This window comes from Vidua chalybeata, chromosome 8 (genome assembly GCF_026979565.1).
Source record: "Vidua chalybeata isolate OUT-0048 chromosome 8, bVidCha1 merged haplotype, whole genome shotgun sequence".
Lineage (NCBI taxonomy): Eukaryota > Metazoa > Chordata > Aves > Passeriformes > Viduidae > Vidua > Vidua chalybeata.
Genome location: NC_071537.1, coordinates 26,891,758 through 26,915,519, shown reverse-complemented (window position 1 = coordinate 26,915,519; position 23,762 = coordinate 26,891,758). Strand labels below are relative to the sequence as shown.

Genomic DNA, 23,762 nt, shown 5'->3' with positions numbered 1-23,762 from the left:
TCGTTTATGGTTTCCCCCCCCACCAGTCTCTGAATAAGTTGTTAATTACTGCCTTTATTGTTCAATGATATTGAAAAGTATTTGGTGCTCTCTAAGTTCAAGCTCTTCATTCTTTGCACGAAATTTAAATTCAGGTGCAACAGTAAAAAATAGTGTTTCCTTCTCCTGGTTTTTATCCCTGTGTTACAGCAAAGCCAAAAGTAAGTCAAAATCAAATAATACTTTTATTTGAACATATGCAAGTTCACTACATGTTGGTTTTATTCGTATAAATTTGCCTTAAGCTTACCAGGTAAAAAGAGGAAAAACAAAGGGATGGGGAATTTTGTAGTTGCTATTTATTCCCTCTGTGTACAACGTTATTTTTGTTTAATAGTGTCCAAGGTATGAGATTTGATTTTTATATGTGTATATACTGCTTGTTGCAAAAATATGCAGGTGCTTCTGTATTCTTGCTAAATTTACTCTGGTTTTTATGATTCAAGCAAATGAAGACCAGTCAAGGGGATATCTCACCTGTGAGTACTATGAAGAGAGTGTCAGAATTTTCTCATTGCAGAAATGTATTGGCTTCTACTCTCCATGGAGTTCACCCTTAGTTTACAAGGAGAAAGAAGTAAGATCAGCTTCTGTTCTCTTTTTTGCATTTAATCAAGAATAATTTTAGATTTAGATACATATGTTTTACAGTAGCTAGAAAGGTTTGATATCTGAACATCATAAAAACTGTTACCAATATATTATAAGCCTTGATTTGTTTTTCCTATAAATTCTTGATTTTTTTTTTCCTATAAATTCTTGCAGTGTAGTTCTGGGAAGTGCAGTGGAAAGATCAGCAATGTAGTTTCAAACCTTTCTGACTATAACACATAATACCAGGAAATTAGACTGCATAAAGGTTTTGTCTCCTTAAATTAGTATCTTGGCAAAGTAAACCTTTTTCCTATGGTTGTGGCTATTTTGGAATGGAATGTCTTCAGTGGTTGCATGGTCGTGGTCGGATTTAAAACTGGGATTTCATGTTAGCGTTGCAGGAGGACATAAGGAAAGTTGTGGGTGTTTGCACCTGGCCGTGTTCTGACGAGCAGCTTTTTCTCTCGGTGTTGCTTCGTGCAACGGCCGCAGGGTGGTGCTGTGTCCTAAAGAAAGGATTTGGGAAAACGGGAGTTTTGAGTGACAGTAAGTTCTACTGCCTGCGAGTAATGAATACCAAAATGTTCTCCGTTATAAATGGGCGGGTTTCAGCACTAGGTAGAATACGTTACTGGTGAGCTTGCATCAGTATCTAAGACGTGAAACAGCTTTATCCAGTGAAATGTGTAAACACCACACATGGATGTTTTGTGGGCACACCAAAAAGCAAACTGAGTAGTTAGCAAACTGAAGCACAAACTTTTAAATAAATAGTAGAAGTATCACCAAATTCAGAAAGGATCAAATTTAATTCTATTAATTTCCATAATTCCTTCTGCAGTTCTATCTTCACCTTTCCCCAGAACACCACTTTGGTCTTTCTCACTGATGCTAATGCAGTAGATCGGTATCAGCTGTGAATCGGAGCCGGGAAAGGACCACTGCTGTGGGCTGACCATCTCCTGAGTGCTTCATGAGGAGACCTCCTTGGGCTTCAGACTCTGGCTTGATGTGAATATTATCTGAAGAATTCAGGCATTGCTGGTCTATAGAAAGTAAAATTGTTTATATATGATACAGTCAGTACTTGAATTTGGAGTACAGTAAGGAGATTGTCTAATGGAAAAGAAAAAAAAAAATCAGGAGACTTTAGTTTTAAAATGTACTATAAGATACTGACATTCATAAAGCAGCAGATCAGTAACAAAGTAATTCCATGAAGGCAGTAAGCTGTGCAGCTTTCTACCTTATTACAAAGCTTAGTGCTTTAATCTGGAAATACAGAAACTTGAAGCAGTGGCAATGTTTTCTGTCAGGTTTCTAGGAAGTACTAAAAGCTGCTGGAAGCCTTTATTTTTCAATATGAGTGTCAGATTGACAGTACATGTATCTGTATCCTGGAGTGAGCACATGTTTCTGTGCCTATTGCTGCCTGGCCATCAGGCACATTAGTCAGTCTGCTGTGAGGGATCCTGAAGCTCTTACAAACAACTCTTCCCAGTGCCTATGGCCAGTTTCAGGTTGTTTTTCATGTTTGGAAAGTCTCCTAAATCCACTGAGCCAACCAATAGCTGTATTTTAAATTATCTTCATTAAATTCATTTCTCTGGTTTGCCTAAAAATACAGGTCATAGTGGTGTGGCTATGTTGATCTAAAAAAGCCCAAACAACCATCCCACCCAAAAAATGCAGGAGTGGTTTAGATGGAGGCTTATTTAAAAGCTGGTTTATTGCTTTGAACAAACAAAACCACAGCCCAGTAGATTAATCATTGTTCTCTTGTTGCTTGAGAAGGAAGTCAGTCTTCCTGGCTTATGCAGCCAGCAGAGTGATTTATCCCATTGTCTTTGATTAGTTTTTTGCCCCATAAAAATTAGTCTTCCAGTCAAGTGTGTCTTCTTTGTACGTGCAGGTGGCAAACTTAAGCACATATTTGAAGACAACTTTAGAATACAAAAACATCTTTAAATTAACATTTTGTTCACTCTGGAATCAGTGTTCTCTGAACTCATCTGGCATGTTCTTCAACACAAGTACTCTGATAAGCACAAGGACACAAAACCTGACTGGATGAACTGCAGTGCTCTCTGCTACCTCCTGTGTCCATTTCCAAGTGGTTTTCATTCCAGTTGAAGCTTTCTGTCAAAGTTTTAAAAACAAAGTGTTCTGAAATATATACATGTATCATATCCCCCATATGTAACATACACATATTCCACAGTGGTACTTTTTTGTGGAACTTGGCTGATAGATGCAGAATTGGTGTGCACTGAAGATGAGGTGTTCCTTGAAAGCACCCTGACCTAGGCAGCACACTTGGCCTGGCTCTGCAGATTGCTGCCACCACAAAAGTCAGGAATTGGAGGAACACTGGTAGAAACCCATCCGAGCCACCCCAGGATGGTAGCTTTGTACTAAAAGAACCTAATCTTACAATTTGATGGTTTTCTTCATTCACCTCTTCAATTTTATTCTTTTTCTTCCCTTAGATGCTATGAGCAAAAGTGGGACAGAAAATGACAGTGAGTTTGCAGGCACTTTGTGCTGCCTGCAGCAGAGCAGTGTGAGCCATGGCTCCATGCTAGAAAAACAGGAGCACCTGGCCTGGGCATCTCCTGTGGAAATCAGCATTGGCCAGGAGGAGATAAGGAGCATTTTTTGTTGTTAGTTTTCATGGGTTTTTCAGGATAGAGAAAACAATCTTCTCAGCAAGTCAGTAGCTGAAATTGCTTTGTGGCTTTATTTCAAAAGATAGATATTGTCTGCTTGTCAGACTTGCTTTAAGTGCATTGTGTGTTGGGGGTTTTTAATAATTAATGATAGGTTAGTATTGCTTAAAATACAGGTAGGTGGGGAGAAAATTCTTAACAGCAGAATAGATTTGTTAAAAAATGCTACCTTAAAAGGGTGCAATTTGCAGAATAATTTATATCTTCATCAAAAATACTGGAAATTTCAAAGTGCATTGAATTTTGGCAAATTTAATTGTTTTAATATTGCTATGTAAGGAATTAGGATAGATAAAAATACCACAATACTTGAACTTCTTTAATGTGAAAGTCTTTGGGCAGTTTTATTTGACAAGAGAAAAGTTTAAGACATGACCAGGCATGGTCACTTTGAAGTTTTGGAAATAAAAAACCCTCTACATTTCAGAAGTTCTACTCTTTGGTTTACTGTAATTACAAATTTATATTCAGCAGTGACAACAGACCAATGAGAGCATGCCTTTTGATTTTGGTTTTGCTTGCTTGGTTTTAAAATATTTACTGAATACTGAACTCTGGGCTGGATTCATTCTAACCTTCAGGATTAACTTTAGAAATAAACTGCATTTTCACCAACATTTCTAAAATATTGTTGACATTTTCCTAGTGTCTAATTGTAAATGTAATTCATCTTAACAATGCTTTAAATTTTGCAGTGTAGCTGAAATACATCACAGGCCAAGAAACAAAGACTGGACCGTTTAGGAGATCCTTGCTTGCAAATATTGGCAATAGAGAGAATTTTACTGTGTTTGATGGATCTCTTCTAGTGTTCCTGTTGTGCACAAACTGAAACATTGGAGTGAGTTGCAGAAGTTTCCAAGATATTCTGTGGTCCCCAGAGAACTAAAAGGTAAAATTGCCCTGGCTTCTGGGTTTTAAGGTACCATCCACATAACATGGAAGTGTGCAGTCCTACCTAAAATCTTTTCCTTGCCGCTGACTGGGAGTATTTGTCATGAGAGGATATTCTTTTGCCAAGGGAAAGGAGAAATTTGTGTTAAAGGTGAAGAAAGTCCCACAAAACATTTATGTGCAGTTCTCACATTGGAAGAATTTGGGGATGTGATGTGTGTATTGATACATCTGGAGTCCAAACCATTAGCTTTTCACTTGAAAGAAAATCCCATTGCTGCTCATAAGCAACTAATTAAAAGCCAAACACTTCCAGAAAAGAAGCATGAAGACAAAACTAGGGTAGTGCTATGTTTAAACACATGCAGTAGCATTGAATACATCACAGATGAAGCAATAGTGAATGCATCCATTGCATCTATGGAAGGAGATTAATAAAACATAAATGTCACTATTCAAGTTTTAGATATTAGGAATCCGCCCATAGTTGTCCCAGGTGGGCTTCGCTTCACTACAGAGCCGTGCAGCAATTCAAAGCACACTGTCTCCCCCTTCTCCATTTCTGCTATAGCAAAAGTAGTCATGGTGTTTCCATGTGGGCTTTTCCTCTGACTGCTTGAGAGAGTTCTTTTGTACCCACGGCTGAAGGAGAGTTGTCCCAGTGCTGGTCCTGAGCTGAACTCCACAGAGATGACAAACAGGTAGACACCTTTGTGTGGTGCTTTAAAGTGGCCATGTTCAGAGAAGTAGCTGTTTCCGTAATTGAGGTACGTTTCATTAAACCTCACAGTTTTTTCTTTATCCTTTCTTTCTGAGAATCCTACATGGAATGCCACCAATGAGTCTGAAAAAGAAAGAGGAAACGGATTTTAGCAGTGAGTGAGCACTCTTCTCTCCCCAGGATCCCCAAGGTGAATCCCTATCAGGCCTGATTTTTATATGCTTCTTTGCAAAGCTAGACACTGGAAATGGTTATGTGCATTGGAGCAGATCAAACGATTCTCTGGAACTCTTGGAAAAGTATAATGCTGGGACCACCCAGGAGGAAAAAAATAGCACTCTTGCTGTCCCAAAAATAAATTAGTTAAGAATATGTTCTCTGCTTATTCAGTCTTGACTACAGTTTTGCAGCACAGCTGCCTAAAGGGGCTGATTTTTGCTCTGCTATTGCTCTGTTATTAGTCCATAGCAAGGGCTGCAATCATAAAAGCCAATGTTAAAACTCTGGTGGTTGTAATTACCAGGTGCTTATGGTCACATGCTTACAGGGAAAGGGAACTGGCCAGTCCCAGTGAAGTATAAGCTGAAAACTTGTCTCTGAAGCTTGGTTGTAAGAGAGGGAGTATGTGCCCTTTGGTCAGTCCTGCCTGTTCCACTTGTGCAGATTATAGCAGTTCATTTAGTGTGTCTGTCTGTCTTGAGAAGGATTTGGTGCTTTGAGTACGCTCCTTCCAGAGCCAAGTAACAAAGTAACAAGGAAAAAGAAGTATTCCACATAAGCTTACTAAGAGAAGACTGCTATGCATTAACATGAGCATCTACAAACAAAATTTGTCTTCTAAACACCTAAATTTGAATTAGTTCAAGACCAATTTCCTAGCAGCTATAACGGGTGTAATTTTATTGGCCTTAACCATACTACAGTAGAATATCAACTTGCTTCTCACTCAAACTGCTTTTTTTTTTCTCTACTCAAACTGGTGGAGGGGGAGGATGTAAGTAATGTCAGAATTTCTCCCTCCAGCATCCCACAAGATACCTGATAGTTCTTATAACTAATACTAATATGCTCTGTGTGTGGAACTTGCATCAGGGCCTAGAAAGAAGCTAGACCTGTACATGAGCAAGTAAAAGAAAAGGAACACACCTTTTTCCACAAATTCTGTCTGCACTGTATTTCTTCCACTTATTGTTTGTGTATTTTCTCTGTGCTTCTCAGACCTTTTCTTGTCTCTTTGCTTGTCTTGACCTTTCTGTTGCCTTCTCCCTTTTTTGTGCAGCATTGACTGAATCTTTGTAACATCCAGACTTATATTTGAGGCATCTAATTCTTCATTGCTTCCAAATAGTTTTTTGAAAGTCACCAGATGTTCCTCCAGATTCCGCTTGATGGTTGCTAAATCTGCAGAGAGGATTTCTACTGAAACATTGAGTGGCTCAATCACATTTGCTATTGTATGATTGCAGCAGAGGCTTATGTCACCTCTGGATTCATGCCTCTTGATTGCCAGGCTCAGGTGTTTGATATCATTCTTCAGTGTCATGATATCATTATAAGCTGAGCTCTCCAAGGAGTCATCTTTGGCAGCCTCATAGTTAGGTTCCATGTGTTCTATGACACTGTGTTGAGTGCTGACTTCATGTAGACTTGAGGAGGTTTGTGTTTCCTCCTCGGGGTGCTTAGGAGGCCTTTGAGCATCATGATTATTCTGGTGACTTCTCTCCAAGGGATGAAATCTCTTCAGAAGAGATTCTAAAGTCACATTTTGTTCTTGCAGTTTATCTGAGAAGTGTCTGAGAGATTCTTGCAGCTGAAATACTGATGGTATTAGGCTACTAAAATCCTCTTCAAAAAAGACATCCAGAAATTCATGTCTCAGTAAAGCCTCCAGTGCTTCTTCGTGCCGCATTGCATCTTTCAAAAGAGAGCTAAAAGAGCTGTTGAGATACTTGATGTGTCGATGAATTTCTTCATCTTTCTTCTTCAGCAAGCCCATGTCTTCTGAAAAAGCTGTAACCTGTGATTGAAGCTGTCTGTTCTCCTCTTGACGGAGGTTAAGAGACAGATGGATGGATGGAATAGCTGAGGAGAGCTCTTCAATTTCATTCTTGAAGAAATCTCTGAAAACTGACTCCAAGTGCTTCATATCCTTTGACTGGGTATCTTCAAGGGAATAAGTGCTATTCCTTGGATGTTCCTCCAGTACATCAGTGTCAGTAGATACTCTGTGGCAATTGCATTCCTCCATGTACCGCAGCAGATCTGAATAGTTTTCCTGAAGGTTTGAGAGAGTGTAGTTGAGCTCTGATATCTGCCTTTCCATTGCTGCATTGTTTTCTTCCATAATAACTGATTTCTCAGCTAAAGTTATTGTAAGATCTTCTGGCCTATACTTTGACATGTTTTTCTTTAACTCCTTAAACCACCTCTCTAAAACTACAATATTCTGAAAGGCCACATCTGACTCCATGTAAAGTTCTTTAAGCTGCTTGGCATGCCCTGACAGTATTTCATTCATATGCTTGATGGTTAATTGGCTGTTTTCATCTTTGGGACCATGATGTAAAGAGAGTTCCGTTAAATTTTTTTTCAAAGCATCCAATTTAATTTCAAGAAGGTTTTGCTCTTGTTTCATGTTTGCTATGCTGTTGTTCAAAGCTAAGAAATGGGACTGCTGTATCTTATGAAGCTTCTTGAGTTTTGTGTCAGTATCTGCCTTGATCATGCTGAGATTATAGTGAATATTAGCCTGCTGCATGTGCACTTTGTTCTCTATATCTCTTTTTGCCTGATCAACTTTCACTACGTTTTCTTGGATTTTTGATTCAAATTTAGTTCCCAGCTCCTGGAATTCCTTCTTGGGCACAGTGCTTTCTTGGAATCTTTCTATGCTTTTCTTGTTGGCTTCCACATCATGGGACAGGTTTCTTACTATGTTGGAGAGGTTCTGTAAGCTTTTGTTGAAGCTTGCCCACATTGGGTTAAAATGTTTTCTTAGAAAATTCTCCACATGAGGAAACAAAACTTGCTGCAGAAGCCTTTCCTGATGATCTGTTAATACAGTTGAAAAAAAAAATTAAGTTCTACTTTTGGAATACAGTCTAGACAGGTTAACTCAAGTATTCATTTTTCTATAGTAGTTGCTGTCTTACTCCCCAGAATCTGACCTCATGATAAATTTCAACAATTGCAAAAATAACCTATTGTTCAATCAAGGTTACTATGAAGCACATGGTGTCTAAGAGTGAATAGAAAATAACTTGGGTATGTATTGACTTCCCCATTTATGTCTTAAAAATGATGCTTTTGAAACCCCTGGATGGGGTTGTGGTTTTTCCAGTGGCCATAACTGTCCATTTTCTCAACAGTTCTTAGTTGGTGGGCTATTCCTGTTTTGACTGTGTCATAATGTTCTTTTTCTCATGCTTTCAACAAATACAGCATCTTAACAGCTGAATAGTCTAGGTCAGGAGTAAATAACTTGAAAAATCTGTGAGGTATTATACTAAGGCTCAGTTTCTGACTTTAAAGTTCAAACTTGAGTGCCTTGAAGTTCACTGAGTACTATAGTCTGTATCATTAGAAAATGTTTCTGCAAGCCAGTGGCTCACTATGGTAGGTTAAATTTAGCATCTCTTTTTTTTCCTCATTCCCGTATATGGCAGAAACAGTGTTCCAGAGATGGGTCAAATGTTACGTTTTCTCATGTAACACCAGTGTGCTATTCCACACATCAGATTATATAGCATGAGTATGGAAAAAGAACAGATCTATACTCTGCATCCCCACAGAAGAGAAGAAGCCATAGAAGCAGGATAGTAAGGTTAACAAATTTTCCATATAAGCAACGTCTTTATTCTGTGATTAAGGCATATTCTGAACAATGCCTTTTCTCTCATTTCACATTTCAAGTTACTCTTTGGTTCATTCATTTGCATTGGGATTGCACCCATTTTTTTTTCTGTCTGTAGAAGCAACCAGCAGACCAAGGTATTTTTGCTTTCACATTTTCTTTCTGATTTGTGTGGTTTCACAGGGCCTGTCATGGGCTGATAATTCTGCATCAGACCTCTCACCTGAATTGCTCTTGTTCACTTCTAACACCATGCTTGTACCGTTGTTTTCAAATAGTCTCTGTAAGTCACCTAAGGTGCTGGCTGCTTGATGAATATCACTTTGAAGATCATCCAGTAAAGCCTCATGATTTTGAATGACTTCGAACATTTCTCTTGAATCCACTGATGTTGACACTAGTCACAAGATTAGAAAAACAAAGTCATGCAACAGGGTGCAGCGACCAGGTGACAGGTATTCATGCAAGACCTCCAAGAACACCTGTCTGGTTTTTATATTGAAAATTTTGCACTGACATTTAGAGGGTCTGTTGATTTCTGGCACCTTAAATTGCAGTTTATCTGCAAGGATTTTTTCCAACAGTGATGGAAACCTAATATATTCAAATATTTGCAGAGAACTTCAGCTTCAACCGCCATGATGGCAATAAAATGCTCTTAATTAGAAATCTCCCCATGCCATAAAAATGTTTTGGGATACTAACTCTTTTCAAGCCATTGACTGAAAAGATGGCAAGCTTTAACAGCCTAGAATAAAAGGAGGGGATGAAAGAGCAATTGAGACATTGCACTGAGGAGTCAGGAGCACAGTGTGTAAGTGTCAGAGCTGACTCATGGAGGAGCCCTTTAACAGATGTTTTTCTAAATAAATACTTGTGAATTTCAACTGTAGATTTCAAAGTGTGCAATACTTCCCTGAAGCTAATTGCTGAAAGGCCCTTAATAGCACTGCAAGCCGCACCACTTCCCAGGTGGTAAGGGAGGGTCCTTCGTGGTGCTTACACTGGTAGGGTGGAGTGCCTGAGATACAAATCTAGGGTACCTTGTAATTTTAGTCTCAGAGCTTCTGGGGGGCCATTCTAAAATAGCATTTTCAGTGGATTGTTTTTCTGGTAGATTTTTGTGAGCATGGTGTGCTGTCCTGTGAACTCTCTTTGCAGAGCAAGGGGTTAACATCCACACCACTGAAAGGGGTAAGGCTCTGCACCAGCTGGCATCCACTGTTGACCAGACAGCTTTGAAACTTTGGGATGCTTTGTTGTGAACATTCACAGAGTGTTATAGCAAAAGCCCTCATTTATGTCAATAAATTTATTCTTTTAAAGCTTTCCCAGAGAATGCTTTCACTAGAGAGTTTGTCCATAGCGTATCACTTTAAAATTACAGTTTCAAAAATTTTTTTCTTTTTTTTTTCTCCTGATCAGTGACTGAGAGGTAAAGGGATGACAAACAAAATAACTTCAAGCACATACTGTGGTTTGAGAACTCTTCTTCTCGTCCTTCAGTTTCAGTTCCTGGCACCAGAATAAAATTAGGATCTGCAATTGAGATATGATACAGCTGTGAAAATGTTTTAGATGCAGAAACTACTGCAGTTTAGTAAGACTGCAGGAATTTCATGTGTCATGTAAATGGTATGGAGACAGGCTTCCTGGGAAAAGAACACCTTCTCTGGAGAACTTATTTTCCTTGCACTGGCAAACAACATTGCATACATGGCAGTGCTATGCAGTATAGTGTGGGGATTTTTAATTCATGCCAAGCTTTGCTCATAAGAAATTAGTCTATTGCAAATAAATGGGGCTTTTTTCTTTTCTGGGGGTCCCATCTAGAGACCTGCAAATTCCTCTTCCTTGTTCCACAGTTACCTGAACATTCTGGTGGCAGCAGCAGCAGCATTGAATGATGCTGTACAAATGAGAAAATACTGATGGAGGAGGTGGTTTTGGTCAATGGGTGTAACCATAGAGAGACTAAAATAATTACCCTGCATTTGGTGATATCTTTCCAATATTATGAGTGAAGTTCACCAAGAGATCAACCCACAAATGAAAGCTATCTGTGAAGAAAAGCTAAACCTACAGAGATTTTTATCTGTGAAGTCTGTAGATGAGTTAGATGTAGAGTGTGGAAAAAAATTCAGACTTATGTTTGCCTTTATTGTTATGGTTGACTTAATTGCTAAAGGGAATTACCTTTTATCCATTTAAATTCCTTTAATTCCATTTAAATTCTTAAATCTGTTTAAATTCTGCTTTTTGAGTATTATTTGCTAAATCTTGACAATGCCATTTTTAAACCACCATTCAGTTTTTAAACCACACTGTCTCCTCTCTCTCTTTATTAGCAGGTGCACAGATCATAGAATCATGGAATGGTTTGGGTTAGAAGGGGCCTAAAGGACCATTTAGTTCCCACCCCTTCACCATGGCAAGGAAACTCCCACTAGACCAAGCGGCTCAGAGACCCATCCAACCTTGCCTTGAACACTTCCAAATACGGAAGTGTTTCTCTGGGAGAAACACAGTTTCTCTGGGAGATGTGTTCCAGTGCTTTACCACCCTCACAGCAAAGTATTTCTTCCTAATACTAAACCTGCCCTATTTCAGTTTGAAGCCCTTTCCACTGGTCTTACCACTACATGCCATGCCCTTGTGAAAAGTGCCTCTCCATCTCTCGTGTAGCCCCATTAGGAAGGTGCTCTGAAGTCTTGTTGGAGCCTTTTCTTCCCCAGGCTGAGGAGCCCCAACTTGCTTAGCCTGCATCCATAGCAGAGGTGCTCCTGGGCTCACTCCAACAGGTCCATGTCCTTAAGGTGGGGACCCCAGAGCTGGATGCAGGACTCCAGGTGGAGTCTCAGGAGGACAGAGCAGAGGGGCAAAATCCCCTCCCTCAACCTGCTGCCCCCACTGCTTTATTCTCCAGTGCAATGAGTTACAGCAGTTCACGCTAAAGGCTTTCCTGGAGGTTAGTATGGGCACTGTTCCTGCTGTGCTGTAGAGCTGCTCCCTGCTCAAGGAGCCAGTGCCTTTGCAGCCAGGGTAAGCAGAGAGGAGGAGCAATGCAAACTGCGGAGTGAAGGCTGCCCTCTTCTCTGAACTTGGACACCTTGTGATTTCCAAGCCAGATGATTTCATCCTGTGAAGTGACCATAGGAGCATTTCACATACTAGTGTTGCTTTCTGATGTCACCAGTTTCTACCTGGAATTAGGTGTTCCTAGATGGACTTGTCTAAGATGAACATCTGACAGGCTTTCCAGCAAATTAATACCTTTCTCCATGTGTAACAATTACAAAGGTGCTATTAACAGAAGAATAAATAGCTAATGCTGTTTAACTATTAATTGCAGCTAATTATGACTGCTCTTGTCTCAAAGTATCTGTGATTTGGGACATAGCAGACTGAAAAAAACAAGGCATCAATTCTAAAAAAAAAGGAGAAAAATTAGGCAAATTCATTTCTTGCCGTTGTGCCTGGCATTTAGTCATTCATTCCTATACTCGTTCTCCAGCTTTGCTTACCATGCTGTTCACAGTCCTTGCCAGTAAATCCAGGGCAGCATTTCCACTGCAAAGACTTCAAAGTCTTCTGTTTCACTTGGTAGACTGGCTTCAGAGCTGTCCTGTACCTGGGGAGGAAGGGTCTGGGCATTAGATTTATTGTAATAGAATCCTTTGCAATCAAGTTTGGACTGATCCTGAATGCTGTAGTGTTCTGATGAGATGTAGAAAGCATTTTTTTATTAAACACATTATGCCAAAATGTCATGGTTACCAAAGCTAGAAATAATGATGAGGCTTCAGTACTGTTGAAAACATCTTTTAGATATTTCAAAGAAAATTCTTTTTTCTTCACTGGTTTTATTTAGGACACTTACATGATTTTCTGGCAGTCTGGGGCTCCGTTTGGGCAGGGCTGTTGGGAGTTGACAATGTACTTCTCCTTCATGCAGGCTTCTATGTATGTGACCAGACGAGACTGCGTGAAGGAGCACCAGTTCCTAATGGAAGAAAAACGTGGGAAAAGAGTTTGAAGTAGGTCTCGAAGTCTCTGGCTGTAACAGTGCCAAGAAAAAGTGAAATGCAGAAGGGCCTTTATTTTTACTTCTGTATTTTTTCCCAGCTGTATGATGAGGAAAGTGGAAAATGCTTCCTACCTTCTCTCCCTCCACTCCCAATTCATTTGTTTTCATTTGAGATGTTTATCTGAGTTTGTTACAAAAGGACTGATTGTCTGAACTTTGATGTGTTAGTTCCATTTCCAGTCCTTTCATTTTGCAGGAGAAATTTCCAACCCATGATAACCTGTGGGTTAATGTCACTTTAAATGTCAAATTGCCTTTCTAGGCATGTTGCCATTTCAGATGCCTAATGACTGACTCATCAGGTTGAGGCAGACTGCTTCTGAAAACTTTAATCCAACATTAATTCCATTAATAATATCTTCCTAAGTATTGCTTCTTCAAGATAATATAGTACGTGATTGCATTTTATGAAATAGGCTAGCTTCAAAATAATTTCTTCCACCACCTGTAGGAAAATAATTTTGGGGGGGAAAAGGGTTGTTTTAGTTTTATGCTTCTAGCAAGGACAAGTGAGTTTTAATAGTCTGATTAATTTTCCAAGTCAGAATTACATAGGCAGCTATTAATCCCAGAGTGTAGGTGAGCCTCTTCCTTTAAAGTCAAAACTTGGCATGCAGTGTTAGCTGAAATTTGATTATTAAATCCAAGACCAGAAGGGACAGGAAGTGACGAGTAATAACTATAATGGAAACAGCTGAACTTTAGGCAGTGTATTTTTAAATGGGAATACAGGAACCAAATCTCTGACTATCAGCATATATGGAAAAAGTTTGCCCCTCTCAGGGAGTTGGTGAAACAATGGGGAACCGAGTCCTGCACAAAAGCAGAAGCTGGCACTGCAGCAGCCAGGAGAAGGGGAGGAAGCTGCAAGGAAGCTGAAAACATCAGGATGGAAGAGCAGACAGCCTGGGCTAGATGGGAACAGTTCACCAGGCTTGCTGGGCCATAGCCGGTTTTGCTTCCTTGTTTTTTAAGGAAAATGTGATTGAGATTTCAGCCAGCACTCATGCAAGCAAAACTCTTCATCTGTTAGAAGCAAGGGCAGGAATCTGGCAAAGGCTGCAGTGCGGGAAAAGCAGGTCAGGAAAGGAGGCTGCTGCCTTTGTTGTGATTTCCAGCCAAAACAACTCACTTGAGTTGTAGCTTTGAGGCCTTTACAAGTGGCTAGAGGAAATTTTGGGCCTATGATCAATGGGAGTCTTGGTTCTTACAGGACTGAACTAGAAGACAAATCCACAACTTTTTGTTGAAGTATTACTCTTCCAGAGTCAAACACTGCTTGTGTCAGAGTATAAAACCACTCATAAAATCCAGCAGACCAGCACATGTGCTCTGGTGGACACCTGCCCCCAAGGTAAGCCGAAGTTTACCAGGATTATTGTTGCCAGGCTTTAACAGCTGTGGCACTTTTCTGGTATTTGGTGTCGCTTAAATAACTCTAAAACAGGGACCTGGTTTGTGCTTGGTTTTGGGCTGTCCTCTCTCATGCGCTTGGCAAGACATAGCTGGGAGAGGCCTTCCCCCCTCAAATCCTCTCTACTGTTTCCTGGGGAAATGAAGTGCCCAAGCATTGTTGCTGGAGCTCGCTGGTATCGTTGCTAGGTGCAGGATCCCTGCCCCTGCCAGCAGGATGCCTGCCAGATCTAGGCAGGAGTCTGCATTCAGTGTGGAAACCTCCTTTTAAAACAGGATTCTTTGGCTTCAGGCTTTTGTTCTTTCCTAATGAAAACAATCCACACCCAGTGAATCATCATCTGGGCTGATTTTTTTTTTCCCACTATATGCGAGTCCTTCCTAAGAAGTCCTTGGAGTCATGTCACCCACATAGAGCAGAGCCAAATGTGCACATGCATCAACCTGTGTGAGCAAGGATGAGGCACTGTGGGACTCTGAGTGCTTTTGCTGTATTGCACAGGTGGATGTGCAAAAACAGAACAGAAAACACAAGGATTCCTTTTCAAAACATGTTGAAGTGTTGGAGGTACCTGGTGAGCTTCCCAATTGTAGAAAGGGGTTATATTGTATCAGAAATTGAATCAGTGGTTTGTGGATATTCTCAGCTCAGTCAGAGAGAAAGAGAAAGGTTTTCTAACCAGGCAAGAGCCTGGGAAGCAGTTGGGAAAGAATGTAAATAATTCTCTAATCTACCTTGTTATTCACATTGTTTATAGATATGCTCTGCCACTGTGCGTCATTCACTGCACACCAATGGTGTGGGATGTTTTTACTCTAAGACCAATGAAATGAGTCTTCTCGATGTTCTCTTATATAGAGCGGTGCATTTGAAATAAATCAGAGCTCATTTTCTTATCCTTCTGATCTGGAGTTCTCTGTTCCCGTCCTGCTCATCAGCATCAGTGGTTGATCCCAACTTGATGCCTGCTTTGGACAGTTACTAGTATTCTGCATAATGAATAGGATGGGGGGGAAGGGGGAATATGATGGACTCTCAATAAAAAAACCTCCTTTAATGCTTGTCACAGTTCTTTATGTCCAGTTTTCTTTACTATATATTCACTGGTTCTCTCTCACTTGATCTTAAAGGTTTATTTGTGGAGCTGAAGGGCTATGTAATACCATGTTGTGGTTTTAATCACAAACACTTTCAGAGGTTTTGAGTTCCATAAAACTTATCAAAGTTTATTCTTTCCTCAAGTAGATAAGGCCTGTAATGAGCTGCCAAATAGATACATGTGCCAAAGATGAAACTTCTATTGCAGTAATTTTTGCACAACTTGTCAAATGCTTCCTTTAGGGAAACTTTGCTCTCTGTAACTAAAAATATTCAACGGGATTAACCTTGAGGGAAAATATGTCATTCTTTAATGTTAAGTGCAACAATGTAAAAGATTAAGAAGGGCTTGATCTAAAGTTTAGTGAGGCATGCAGGACTTCTCAAGCTGTGAAATTTCAAAGAGCTGCTCCTTCACAAATAGCACTTTCTTTCTTGAGCTGGTTTCTGGAACACAGCAGCTTTGTGTCCTACTGCTGCGTTTATTCTCCTGTTTGTAACTATGTTGCTTCATTCACTGAATATGTAACCAACTTAACACCCTTTGCTTTTATTCTCTTTAATACAGTTTCCTTTGGTGCAAACTTCTGCTGCCAGGAAGAGAGAGGGACAGAGAGAAGCTGCTCATGTGAGGAGAGCACAAAAACCTTCCCTGTAATCTGGTGAACAGTAACGTTTATCACAATGCTGAAAGTTAAAGCAGCTCTTGAGGGAGCCCTAGCAAATTCAGGGCTGCCAATGTTTCATTTGTTCAGTGGCTTTTCTTAGTTCATGTTGCAAAGAAATGAATCCCTGGTTTTTTTTTAACCAGGAAAAAGTGTTTTAATAGTTTTCTTTGCTAGCCTGTGGTGTTGTTTGTTGGGGTTTTTCCCCCCTAGAATACATTCTAATCTTATTAAATAGAGTCTTGACATGCATCTATTCACTTCTGCCTAATTCTGAGGCAGAAAAGGCAGCTGTATTCTTATGTCTGAAGTTAAATATATCTGATGACAAAGCATTCTATATTTAAATAAGATTCAGCAAATGTAGGTTAGCTCAAGCTCTTTTTATGTGAATCTTTCAGGTGTTTAGGAACTGATATGAAGATGATTATTTTCCTACATTGGATCTAGTTCTGCTTTTACTGAAACATAGCAAAATGGAGGCAGTTCTTTCTCTGATTCTAGGATTTGACTGGGCCACCTTTTATCATCAGAAACAAAATAAAACCCACAGAACCAGGAGAAAAGGTTAGATGGCTGCTCTGCAGTAATTGACCCTGCTTAGATGAATATAGGGTAGTGTCTTTCCTTCATACAGACAATTACAGCGTGTCAGTGAGGGTGAGTAATGCTCCCCAGCTCAGCAAGGGACTGACACACTTTGGTTCTCTTTGCTACATGTTCTCTTGATTGGCACTGCAGTGCATAATTTTAGAAGTTTCCTAGGTCAGTGGAATTTTTGCCTGAACAAAAGCTTCAGGAATTCAGGATGTTGGGATGTTTTCCATAAGTTTTGTTATTCTTTTGGCTGTACTGGTCCAACTGAGTTGTCCTTCACCATCAGTTTCCTCAGGTTTCTATTCTCAGGGAAGCCAGTGTCTATAATTACTTTGAAAACTCCTGCCTAGCTATGCCTGTGTCTACTACTCACAGTGTGCAATACTTTTCAAAACCACAACATTTTCCTATGCAGCACAAAAGGCACCAGATGAGCAGTAATTCCTGCTTAGTGTGCTATAGAAATGTAGTAGAAGACTGTTATTTCAGTTTGAACAAGTGGTTTTCCACTGACTTGTACAGAATGACTTCTGATTTACACCAGTTGAAGAAGAATATAAGAAGGAGGCTTTAGCTGTGGTTGGTTTTTTCCTCAGTGCAATATTTCACTGACAAGAAAAAGCAGCCTCAATAAAACAGAAATAAAGTACCACATTTAAATTAATCCAAACTAAGACTGGGCATGTCAGTATTGAGACAGATGTATCTTTTTCTATTTTATGGAATACAGAAAGTGTTCAGCTGTTGGGAAGGTACTGGCTCTCCAAAGCAGCATGGTGTGCCACTGGGTTTTTAATTAGCAGACAAGTGATGCCTGGTGGTCTGTCAGTGAATTCTCCAGCTCTTCCCAGGCAGCCAGCAACCCTGTATTCAAATCAGACAGCAGAAACTCTCATATTTCTCCTTCTTTCCCTCAGGAAAACTCCCAAAGGGAGTAGAACTCCCTCTCAGGCAGGGTCTGGCATCTTCCCATGTCTCATCCCATGAAACACCCTGCTTTTCACTGGGGTGAGAGCAGATTGATTTGCAGTTCACCTTAACAAACTGGACTGAAAAGAGTGGTAGTGGTGGTTTCAAACATGTGGTTTCCATGCAGTGCTGGAAATCTTCCAGAATCCTGAGTAACCCATGTTGAATGCAGTGTGAATTCCAACAGTTAAACTGTTATCAGTTGGGGTAGTCCTGTCCTGCAGGACATCCTAAAACCACAGTGCAGTGAAGACTTTCAGAGTAAATGCAGTCCTGAACGGGGAGCAAGAGTTCAAGGAACAGCAGGCTTGACTGGGAGCTGATTTTGAGCCAAATTCAACTGCTGTACAAACTATTTCAGAGAAGTAAATGCAAAAGGATTTTCCTCTTCAAAAGCATCCACAGCCATTACCTCATTTCTATTATCCCCCCTCAATGGAAGATTTACAGCCCATTGAGAGGGCAGCTTACACTAGGATTTTATCCTTTGATTCCTGCAGACTCAAGTTCACCCCTAGTACAGCCTGACCACTCCTTTGTCAGACCTCATCTGGAAGCAGGAATTGCAGCCAGTGGCCACCCTTTGGCACACCTGTGCTGATGCCAGGGAGTCAAAACTGCTTGGGAAGTTCAGCTTCCCACTGGCACGTGCTCAGGTTGAGGGCAGCGTGCGACAAGGTTTGCCCTGACCGAGTTTGGGGCATGAGGGGAGATTTGTTCAGGGCTGCCCACTGATCACTTGTTCAAGGGGCTCTGACCTGCACAAGCAAGAAGGTGTTGGGTCCAGGTGGTGATAGTGCTGACAGTGATTCTGTGGCTGTGCTGAAACAGGAGCTCCCTTGCTATCTGCTGAAGAAATTAATTGCTGCAGCGTGCAGTAATGAGCTGTGAAACAAATCAATCCCGTGGGCACAGAGGGTTCAATAACTCCTGCACTGTGTGGAATGGAGCTGTGTCATTTGCATCAAGCAGGCTAATGGGGAGCTATTCCACCTGCAGCTGAGCCATTCAATATTGGAGCCAAATATTGGAGAATTTCCCAAAGTCCTGAAAGGAGCCAAGTGCCTAACTTTGATAGGAAACCATTGCTTCTGTTGATTCACTTGGCACTGCCAAAGCTATTGTTGAGCACTCAATGTCTGTTCCACTGCTTTGCAGGATGTTGAGGGCTGAAAGTCACTTTTAGCTGCACTTCATCCAAACTGTTTTACTTTAAGCATATGTTCTGTGCCCCTTTGGTGGGAAATTTCAGTATCCCATAAGCTTCCTACAAAAGCCCCTGCCTTGTTTTGAAGAAATAGATGAGTCAATGTGAAACTGGTCTTAATTAAATTAATGGATTCTTCCTGTAAAAGCAGACAAAAAATAATAAGCTATTAAGATTTGAACAATGACTTTCCTTAGAATAAGTGACTTGGGTTTTCTCTGCTTGTGGAGGATAACTTGGGAGGATAGTTACATGTTTTGACACACTGGGTAGTCACAAGAACAGGCCTGATTCTTCGTGACTCCTTGATGTGGAATGAGAGGAAGAGGTGAGTGTTTCAGAGAGAAAACAACATACCTGGCTGACATCAGGAAATCTTCCTCTAATCAAGGGTGACTTCAGAGAATTGTGTGTCCAAAATGCAAAATATATTAGTGAAATTAAGGATTTGCTTAAGCTGAAGATTTCTGCCTTTCCTATTTAATAGGTCAGGTGGTAGAGTTTGGGGACTTTTTAATTTTGTCTTTCCATTTTTTGCAGGTATGTTGCAAAAAAAAAAATCCCAGGAGATGACATTGTGTGTTTGTGGATTAAAAATAAAGAAGGAAAAATGAACCTCCCCAGAGGCCCCTTAGCAATGGTTTTACTTCTGGAAACAAGTTCTGTGAGACTTTGGATAGATGGGGAAGCCAGCTGTAGTTGCTGTGCTCCTTCCCATTCCAGCACCACTGTCCATTTCTCCCTTACAGGGTGAGCCATCCACCTGGGAACTGGCTCTGTCAGTGTTGTTACTGAGGGGGAAGGTTCAAAATAACCTCTGCTTTTTCCTAAGATTATTTTTAGCCTGGAATGCTTAAGTGATCTGGTTTACAGTGTTACTTGACAGACAGGTCAGGCTAACTGAGGTACAGGCAGCTTTGGGCTTTGCTGTCGGAGCTGTATGTGCCTTCATTTGTCTTGGTTTCTTTAATGAAATACAGCACTGAGTGCATGAAATCTGAGTTGTGAGCCTGACTGTTCCTGATGTACAGGTCTCTTAATTTCCCTTTTGAATTCTGCTGAAAGTTTTGGGTACATGTGAATCCATTTACCTCAGCAGTAGAATAAAATAGCTGAAGTCAAACCACAGAGCTGCTGGGGAGAAAAGCAATATAAAAGTTGATTTCCTTTGGAAAGTTGGCTTCTTTTGATAGTTTTGATTTTGTACACGTACAGACACTTGTCCAGTTGAACATGCAGAACTTCTCCTGTTTGTTCAGATACAAGCAACAGCTGAGATACTAAACTGTTACCTAGTTCTTCCTCTAAAGGCCAGTGACTTCTTACTGATTTATATTTTAAAACTCTTACATAAGAAGTTTTATTATTCCTAGAGGAATTAGCAAAATAACATATCTAAGTATTTGACTGGGATCTAATGAGTCATTTCATCTCACATGTTGAAACAGAAACCAGAGGATTCTGATTAGTACCTTGCAGTACTTAGTCATGATGATCTCAATTAGTCAAATAACTGCAATATGAAAAATTATGATATATATTTTTTTCAATATAAGAATATTTTGTAACTACCACTATTCCTAATACAAAGGGAAAATAAGAAGTGGTTGAACAAAACACATACTGCTTTTAATTTTTTTGAATAATGAGAGTCCAAACATTGTTGCAAAGACCAAGTTGCCATAGACTTCGTTTGTTTCCTAGTTCTGCGAAAAAGATATTTTCTTATTTCAAAATCAAACTAGATGTGAGATATCATTTTGGTAGAAAACTATTCTCCACCATTGTGGACTTTTTGGCATGTCTGTCACACCTTTTTATGGCATGTCTTTCTTTCCCTTTATCGCTCAATTCCTATTTAACTCCTGATGCTTTTCTTCTTGTTCTCCTCCTGAGAGATATAAACCCCATTTCTTGATGTTTTTTTCCCAGGGAATGTGTCACACTTGTAGGGAGGAAATACCAGATTTGTGACAACATCTTGTCTGTGCCTAGCAGAGTACTGCAGCCACAGCAGCTGACAGGCATGCAAGGACTTCATGCTCTGAAGGTGTGTTGTTTCAACCATTTTAGAATTTGGAGTGTGGTTATAAGAAGAATTGTGATGTCCCTTCTTATTCATCCTCTCTCCCTTTACTTTTAGATACAATTCCTCTCAAAGTCTCGAATTTCTTTCCTAAGACCTAGCAGCTGCCTGGCCTTTTGTGTGCTGTGTGAGAGCTCTACAAAACAGCAAATACCTTAAAGCTACTGCCAGACTATCCAAAGAATTGGATTGTCTGTAGTCATCCACATAGCTTTATAATTAGGAAGAATGTTATGATTTGACTCATTATGCAACTATCTTCATAAAAGAAGGAAGTATTTCTCTCCTTGGGAGGAAATTAGGATGAGTCATAGCTGGTATTGAGCTGAATTAGACAAGCTGGTGCTGAACAGAGCTACAGAGCCAAGGAAGAAATCCTGATTAGGACAGTATATGACATCATGCTGACCTTTTTACAGCATTGAATTTTCATAGTACTGGGAATTTTCAGAATGTTTTCAGCATTTCAACCAGCAGCCAAATGATTACCACCTTGCAGAGTAACTTGGAAGCACAGAGTACCCCTTGGGCCTTGTTTCCTTCCTTTGACCATGTCTGAACTGCATTAACCAGGAGCTGGTTAATTAACAGAGCACATCATTATCGAACACTACCCATCAGGAAGCCCTGCAGGCTTTAGGAAGTGCCTTGGGGCTATTAGGGGAGGTACAGATTTTTGGGAAGGTGTAGTATAAAAGACAGCAAGGTTTTCATACACTCACCCATGTTACATGCAGAAGGGAGGCCTTAATTTTACATGTAGATGAGATTAGAAACAAGATTGCATTCTTCAGTTTGCATGAAAGGGAAGCATGACATGAGCAAGGTTTTATAGTCTCTTTCCGTATCACTTTTTTCCTTTCCTCAAGAACATTTAAAGGGAAAAATACCAGGGCATCCTAAAGCACTGAGCTGTGAACAGCACTCAGAGTGCTGCTGTTTCAGCTCTCCTGAACAGGGTTCTCCTGTACCCATCCATCAAGGCCATAAAAGATTAATTCACTGTCCTGCTTGGTTTTCAGCTATTTTAAACATTTAGAGACCTACTTACATGCCCTGTAAAACTTACACAAATCACAGGGTATTTCTAGTGAAGTACATGCCTTTTGCTCTCAGAATGACTATTCTTCTGCTACAGATTACCAGGAAAAGCATTTTTCTGGCATGAAAACCTTTGGAAGGGGGTAGGGGTGTGAAATTTGTAGTAATTTTCATTCTTATTCATTATTCTTTACTTCATTATATTTACTCCTCACTATTTTTATTTTGCTAACATCCTGCCATTACCTTTCCATCTCTATTTCTAAGGCCCAAGTCTGCAGGCAGGCACAGTCTGCTGATAGGCAACGTTTGCCATGCTCAGCAGAAATAATCAGCATTGGTTCATGATAAGAAACAGTCAGTAAATTAACTTCCTCTAATTCTGCTTTGCCAGAGGTAGTGTTTTGGTTTATGGCAGAACTGGGAAACTTCACCTCTGCCAGGTGTGTGCACACCCCTAACCCCATTCTGCTGCTTAGATTAAGCAAAGAGCTGGTCCCATCTGTGGTTTCATCCTCCACAGGTAATTCAGCTTTCTGTTTGCATAGTTAAAGCATTTAAACCACTCTTGCTTGGATATAGATTGGCCCCTAAAATGTAATGTATTTTAATGAGAAACTTCTAATGAAAACAGTCGTGTATCAACAGAATATGAAAGTATCAGAGAGGATTGCACTCTTGTTATGTGTAAGACAGGCATTCTGGGGTACTTACCCATTTCGGGGCTGTGGGCTCGCAGCTTCCAAATCCCCCCTCTCTTCCTGATGTGAGGAGATCACACTTGAAGGGTAATCTTGAGTATCCTCCCTGAGCCCTTCTGCCTCCCAGTAACCTTCTTGGCGTGGCAGAGGAGCTCTCTGGGGGTATGCAGAGGTCTCATGAACTGGTGGCTTTAAGCTGTGCAGGGAACCATCACGATATCCATGATGGTCTGCGTGTTCCACCAGCTTTGCCAGTCCTACTGTACTACAGACCAGCAAAAGCTTCACGAGCATCCTGGGCTTCTTCCCCCCCAGTTACACCTGCCTCTTGTTCTTTTCTCTGAAGCTCAGCCTGAATTAATTCAGAAATGCCCCAGCAATATTCTTTAACTGCAAAGTTGGAAGAAGGAAGGAAAAAATAAAAAAAAAAATTGTAACAAAGAGCGGAAAGAGCTTTCGGCCCTCCCAGCTACTGTGGAAACGTCCGTGGCTATTGAACAATGTGAGCCTGGTTCCTGTGTGGGGCTCAGACGTCTCTGACAGGGGGGAAAATGAGGTGGTAAGAATATAACTTATTCAAGGAACTTCTGAGCTTGACTGCCTTCTAAACTTATCTGTGAACAGGAACTCAGCTTTTATCAACTGCCTTCTCCGTCAGGCACAGGAAAAGGATGTTAGCTTAAAGGAAAGGAAGAGAAAAGAAAGGAAAGAAAATGCTGAGTGCTCTAACAGACTCTCATTACACTGCCAGAAAATGTCACAGACCTGCCTGGTCCAGTGCTGCACATGGAAGATTTTCCTACAGTTTAAGGGCTGAAATACCTTGGCTTTAGCAGCAGAGTATTTGTGGTATGTAGAACAAATTGTGGACATTGAGGGACTCAGGGCAAATAAAAAAAGTAAAAAAGAGCCTACAAACATCCTTTCTTCTGCGACCTTTGCAAAATAGCTCTGTGAATTATAGTCTGTTCCCATCAAAATGGAAGATTTTCATCAAGTTGTCCTTCAGAGAGGTCAGGATAATTGAGCATTTTTAAGAATTTCTGTTTCAGTTGTCATCTCTGGGT

The 23,762-nt window shown here is 40.4% G+C and overlaps 1 protein-coding gene across 1 annotated transcript; it reads right to left on the bottom strand.

Annotated features, from left to right (window-relative positions):
• Positions 1-215: 215 nt before the first annotated feature.
• MMRN2 (multimerin 2) lies at positions 216-23,082 on the bottom strand. Its single transcript, XM_053949631.1, has 7 exons — positions 22,709-23,082; positions 12,711-12,833; positions 12,355-12,461; positions 10,304-10,369; positions 9,054-9,227; positions 6,124-8,028; positions 216-5,100 (listed from the first exon to the last, which is right to left on the bottom strand). Exons 1-7 carry the CDS (start codon positions 22,987-22,989, stop codon positions 4,712-4,714), a joined length of 3,045 nt encoding a protein of 1,014 aa, XP_053805606.1. The 5' UTR covers positions 22,990-23,082; the 3' UTR covers positions 216-4,711.
• Between the last annotated feature and the right edge of the window lie 680 nt (positions 23,083-23,762).

Bases quoted from the DNA above. Each gene is read 5' to 3' on its own strand.
- MMRN2 (XM_053949631.1), bottom strand. From the start codon at position 22,989: ATGCTCGTGAAGCTTTTGCTGGTCTGTAGTACAGTAGGACTGGCAAAG. The intron at 9,228-10,303 runs GTATGTGCTTGA...TCTTGTGACTAG, and splicing joins AGAAGAGTTCTCAAACCACA to TGTCAACATCAGTGGATTCA. The intron at 5,101-6,123 runs GTGTGTTCCTTT...TTTCTTTTTCAG, and splicing joins GACAGAATTTGTGGAAAAAG to ACTCATTGGTGGCATTCCAT.